This window comes from Pteropus vampyrus, unplaced genomic scaffold, assembly GCF_000151845.1.
Source record: "Pteropus vampyrus isolate Shadow unplaced genomic scaffold, Pvam_2.0 Scaffold63, whole genome shotgun sequence".
NCBI classification, from domain to species: domain Eukaryota; kingdom Metazoa; phylum Chordata; class Mammalia; order Chiroptera; family Pteropodidae; genus Pteropus; species Pteropus vampyrus.
The window spans coordinates 8,225,224-8,231,563 of NW_011888844.1; the positions used below are offsets into that span (position 1 = coordinate 8,225,224).

Below are 6,340 nucleotides of genomic sequence, written 5' to 3' on the forward strand. Positions count from 1 at the left end.
CTACTATGTTAGGAAATTCTGGTCTCTATTTAAATCTTTTATTTTGTTAGGTCTTCACTCTGTTTATGTTTAACATGCCAGTTCTGAATGACATTTCTGATATGTGGTTTGAATGACAGTTTAATTTTCACAACTTTTGTGATATTACTTTGTTCTGCTCACTTTATTCTGTTTAGTTTATCTGATAATATTGGGGCCCCCACTTGTCCCTGCTGATGCTGGCCACTGGGTGTCTCTCAGTGAGAGAAGGGAGGCCCAGGCCAGCTGGAATGAGGAAGCTTATGTGGAAGTCCTGATTGTTAAGGGGGATTCTTCTAATGGTGCTCTCTAGCTACCCTGGTATCTGTAGGTGAAGAATGGTAATATCAGGTAAAGTCAGGAACAAAATGTCTTTCTGAGAATAGACCTCATTATGCCTACATCTCTCCTGCTTGTTACACTTATCTGTGGCTTCATCTCCTGGTCAGGGAAAGAGATTATCGCGACTTCTAGGGCTTCTCTTGCAGATTGCTAGTTTTGTCATAATTCCTCCTGCCTGTGAAAAATAAAGATTATATTCAAAGCTAGGCCACTTGTTGGTGTGTATTTATTTATATAATAAAAGATGAATATTCCAACTTCAAAATTTATAATATAATTTTATGGGTCCACAGTTTCAGAAAATACAGTATCTATTCATATTGTTTAATTAAAATTTACATACAGATGCTGAAATATTTTGTTTTTAAAAATAGGTCATTTTTCTCAGACTGAAGACAATTTGATATCCTTTTTATTAGAGGAAATAAAGTTCTTTATAAAAATCTCATGGAAATTAAAATTCCCACAATAATATGAAAAAAAATTCTAAGCATACTTTAAATGCTGGCAAATTTTAGAGAATGGGTTTCTACTTATTTATCCATTAACCATTTTACTCCTAGTAAATTAATATTTGGATATTTTAATGGCAATGAAATTAATATTAATGGCTTTATTCTTAGTGAATTTATATCACTATTTCAATTAACTGCATTTAGAAAAGCATGTTTTCATGATCTCTCTTTAATAACCTCAGTATTGTAATTATATTATACAGTAATTATTAATAAATTATCTTGGTAAAAATTGCTTAATTTAATTATGAGAAGTATTGCTCTTTGTAGTCATTATGTTATGAATGATAGTGCTTTTGAATTTAAAACTTTAAGAAAAATTTTTAACATACACTTTTTATATGATGTAGACAAACGGTATCAGCGAGAATGGCGTAATTGCTTATACTCCCAATATTCATTTATATTTTTTTCATACTATACTTAGATAAGTTCTCTATTTTTTTAAGTTTTATTTATTTATTTATTTTGTCCAGAAAATACAAGAAGCTACTTTTTTTCTTTTAAACTAAATGCTCAAATGTGTAACTACAGCAATTAACTACCTTATTTTTCAGGCTAGTGCTCTGCATATCTTTTAGGACTGAGGTCTTCTATTTTCAGTTACTGCAGGGTAGAGACAGAGGGTGGGGATAGAATTGATGGCAGATGGAGCTAAAGAGCTTCCAGTTCCCTCCAAACTCTCCTATTGCAGTTTCATTATTTGACTTGATACAGTTATATTATAATAAATATCTTAAATATTTCAATATCAAGGTAATTATTTTGAATAATCTGTGCTATGTATGTTGTTTTTCTTCTTTATCTTGTTACAGGTTTTTGTCCTCCACAAAGAGTAGAGTGCATTACTTGGTAAACATCATGGATTAGTATGCAAAACAATGGCAATGTTTTAGATGACCTAGTATTCACATCCAATATGCACATTTTGCTAATTTGGTTTGTGATAGACATCTTAGAAGAATTAAATAATATTCAAGGTTATATTTTAACAACAGGAACAAAAAAAAATGGACTAAAGAATTGGAGTTTTAACATGTTTTGTGATGTAAACCTGCAACTTGTAGAACTGAAATTTCTGCCCTCTGCCACTCACAACTATTTCTTTGTACATTCAAATGCTCTTATATTTTCATTATGAAAAAATGTAGTGAGATCTGTATATAGACATGGTTTTATTTCAGATCATTTTTAAACAGATGTTCACTTGTAGCCAATGGACAAAATCCAAAATAGATAAGGTGTTTTATGTAAAATGAAACAATAAAAGAAGACAAAATTTAATAGAAATCATTTAGATTATTTGAGCTGCTTAGAAGTTTTGAAGAAGTGGGTGGGTGAAAGAAATCTATCTTTTTCTTAGAGATTTATATATTCATATTTTATATGAATTCACATTTTTATAATTTATATCATCAAAAAGTTGAAGAAAGATAATACAGGTTTTATTCAGTGTTTCTATTGTTACATTATGAAACAAGTGTTTTAAATCAAAACTGATAGCTTTCTTTCCAAATTTTTCCTATTTTCTCTGCCACATAGAAATTGTAGATAATATATGATGCTTAAGATGATGACTATGAGTTTTCTCAGAAAAAATCTCTGAAATTAGCAGTAATACCATATAGTATCCTTGAGAAGTCAGAGTTTACAATTGTCCTCTAAGTGGATCAGAGCGTTCTTGAACGAATCAACCCTTGTTTTCAACTCTGAAATTAAAAAGTGCAATTTAAAAATCATTTTCATCTGATTTAGGCGGTCAGTTTTATGTGCTTAAACTACCATGAACGATTTAAATATTCCAAATCTGTCATCACTATTATTTTTTTTTAATCCTATCTTGTTCCATGTTTCTAAAAGATCCCTTAATTCCCACTGAAGCTTCAAAGAGAATCATCACAACTCAATATCAGAACCCAAAGTGCAGACATAGAGAGCACAAAGGCACAATAAAGTGATGTCAAAGCCAAACACTTTGAGTCCATGGAGAAGAAAATTCTAAGGGGCAGAGTGCCAAAAACCAACGTCTTGTTAATATTTATTCTTAAATCACCTTTGAATATGGAAGGAAGGTGTCAGGGTACAACTACTTAGTCTCTCTCTTTTTTTTTTTTAAGTTAATATCTAATAGATAAGTTGTTTCTGGTGTATGTATATGAGCCAATGATGCAATTATAAGGAATAAGGAGTGAATAAGATCAAAGTAAATTCTAAAAGGAAGAAAGTGAGGTGCTATGCATAAGCCAAATTTAACTAACAGAAATAAAACCTAGTAACAGCAGCAGAGAAATAAAACTCAAGAGAGTTATAAACTGATGGGGTTAAAACAAATGGGTTTGAACCTATGGGAAAAAAAAAAAAACATACGAGCAACAGGGAAAGAGGGGACCAGGAAGTGGGAGTTGAGGCGCAGCGCAAAAGGGAAAAAAGATGTGACGTCACAAAGCCCGCTGGCTCAAAACTGTTAGCAGTTCATTTGACTGAGAAGCAAAGGGTGAGACTTGTCATTGGAGACTTGCCATTGGAGACTTGCCCAAGCCTTCACTGGTTCTCTCAGACCTAACGTTACTCCTAACTCAGCCATTTCTGGTTCGCAAGGTAGTGACGACAAATCTCATGAAGATGGAGGTCACGGAAGAAAGCACCATAGAGACTTCACATTTGACCCAAGGCACTTCAATCATGTTGACTAGTAACACTGGTACAAATAAAGTGTTTGTCTCAAGAGAGGGCAAGAGGAAGAAGAGATCGCACTTGCCAGCTGAGGCTGTGAACATCCTCCGCAACTGGCTGTTTGAGCACGGGTTTAAGGCTTATCCTTCAGGAGTAGAGAAGCAAATGCTATCAGAGCAGACCCATTTGTCTTTCATGCAGATCTCCAACTGGTTCATCAATGCCCGCAGATGCGTTCTTCCAGAAATGCTGCAGCAGAATGGAGACGACCCCAACCAGATCACTATCTACCATCGAAAAAGCAAGGCTGCAGATGTGGTACACGGGGAAAGCACCAATCCAACTATCAAGACCAAGTCAGGGCCCAGAGAGCCAGAAAACATGCAAAGGTTGCCCCTGAGCCCCCTGCCAGTGGCCCAGGAGTCAGGGGGAAAGCTGCTGGATCCAGAGTTAGCCCCAGGCCAGAAGCTCACCCCGAAAGCCCAGCCAGAGGAAAAGGTTGAGATTTTTTCCAGTAGGCTCTTGTTTATCTCTACTCCTGAACCCGTGTCAACAGAGGAATACAAGGATTTTAGCAGCTTCCAGTTGCTGGTCGATGCAACTGTACAAAAGGCTGCAGAACCGGAACTATGGAAGAAGCATGAGCCCAATCTATGATTTCCTGTGTCCCTAAAAAAACAAATTGTTGGTCCTTGTCTATTGTGGTAGATTCATGTATGCTCACATAACTAATTTGCCACTTTACCTTCTACAGAAATTTTGTTCCATCTAAGGGTTTTATGAGAACTATTGATAGCTATTGAGACTCAATTTTGCCAGATGTTTCAGTGTTACCAGATGAAAGATACGAATTTGTCATCATGATTCACATGGCAGCAAAGATCTCTTCTCATTTCTTCTGCTTCCTTCTGGATTTAAATACTTTAGACAATCAGATCAGTTCATCTGAGACTAGACACAGTGCTGAGACTTCTTCAGAGGAGAATGTTTTGGCTTTTCTGATCAGACATTTTGGTCCCAGGACTGCTGCAGGTACCAAGTCACCCCTCTTTCCTTTCTCCCCTTCTCTAACTTTCCTTGTTTATTATCATGATGGGAAAGAAAGGCTTTTTAAAGAAGGCTATTACAGAACTGGCCTCATTTGAATGTTGAAGTTTTTATGAAAGTTTCAACTTTGTTTTCCTTTGTACTGATTATTAACAATATTAAAGAGTAGCTAATTTATTTCTGTAGGGGTATAAGCATGAGAGACAAAATGCAGTAAAAATAATAAAAGTCAAAATAGTAATTTTCTGCTGTTCATTGTTGGATAGTGGGTTTTAGAGAATACGTTTTATAAGTTTAATTCTCAGCATCAGAAGAAAAAGGTAAAAACAACAAAAAATAAAAAGCAGAAAAAAATGACCAAAAGTTTCACCTAAGAAACAGAACAGAGGAAGATAATTTAAAAATACAGGGGGGGAAAGAATCATTCTTTAACATTTTATGAGGGAAGAAAAAAAAAAGTAGATCATGTATTCTAATGTTTTCGTTGTTTTGTTTGGGCTTGGTTTTACCTTTTAATACATTTGTTTTTCCTTTCAAAATATTTGGATTGGTAAGGGTAGAGATAAGAATAACAAAGGCTTCACACAGCTCTCACTTGGAAATAATCCCATTGTCCTATAGAGGTAGCTCTTCCCACTGCCTCACGCACAGATTTTTCAATAAGAACAGAAAAGTATTCCTCCAGAAAGCTGTAATTTAAGTTCGTGATCTTAGGGAGCTAAAACCTGAGGAATCTGAGGCTATAAATTGGACTGTATCCTCAGTTTCTACTCCAGTCCTGAGTGCAATAGATCATACTTGGTCTCTACTTCTAGTCCCCATTTTTTTAAAAATTAGTATCTGATTATTGGCAATTTTCAATACTAAACACTCTACCTTTTTTAAACATCTTAAGAAACAATAATCACAGGTTATTACTCTGGATATTATAATTGTGTACTTTACCAGGAAGGAAAGAGGCCCAGCTTCTCAAAACTGCCATTTCGAAAACATTAAAGTAAGTTAAAATTTCTAAAGCATGCAAAGATTCAGGAAGATTTAGAAAGAAGAAGGGCAAAAATATTATTTATAGCCTTACTCGGAAGGGCCCCAAAACACTCAATGAAGCTCCCATACCACTTTTCGTAGTCTCTTATCTGAGCCATTTTCTCCATATGGAGGTATAGGAGGCTTTCCTTCAAGGAAAAGAAGCTCGTTATCTGTTTGAGAAAATCTTTTAGGCTCAGTCTATTCAATTCTGGATCCTAATTACTTTGTCTTCTCACTTGTATGTCCAAGAGGTTTTCAGTCTCTAGGTTTTTCTCCGACTCAGTGGAAAATGAACTGCTATTGCAACTTTACTACTGGGGTCTGGAAAAGGAACTTTCTTCTTGTCTAACCTCTTCTAGCTTGTCTCTAAAGCTGTATCATATAGAATTATTGTGGAATGATTATTGTAGAACCTCTTCTAAGGGAAATATGCTGGGATGACAGTGCTATTCATACATTTCCATTGTGCACATTGTAATGGTGGATCATATGCAATGGCGGTGTAGTTTTCATTGTACAGGAAGAAAGTAGGATGCAGCTAGTCTTTGGTTTTTGCTTTGGTTTTGTTCCACGAACATGGGGAAGAAGCATATTTTTTTTTTTCAGTTAAATTAAGAAAACTGTAAAAAAAGAAGTTTTATTGTTGTGTTCCTATCAAATAATTTTTTATTGATTTTAATATGTGTATAATTCACTCTCATTCCTCCAGACTTTAA

The 6,340-nt window shown here is 34.9% G+C and overlaps 1 protein-coding gene across 1 annotated transcript; it reads left to right on the top strand.

Moving 5' to 3' along the window:
• Nucleotides 1–3,497: 3,497 nt before the first annotated feature.
• Nucleotides 3,498–4,205, top strand: TGIF2LX (TGFB induced factor homeobox 2 like, X-linked). The gene has a single exon (XM_011361173.1). It carries the CDS (start codon nt 3,498–3,500, stop codon nt 4,203–4,205), a length of 708 nt encoding a protein of 235 aa, XP_011359475.1.
• Nucleotides 4,206–6,340: the final 2,135 nt, after the last annotated feature.

Bases quoted from the DNA above. Each gene is read 5' to 3' on its own strand.
- TGIF2LX (XM_011361173.1), top strand. From the start codon at position 3,498: ATGGAGGTCACGGAAGAAAGCACCATAGAGACTTCACATTTGACCCAA.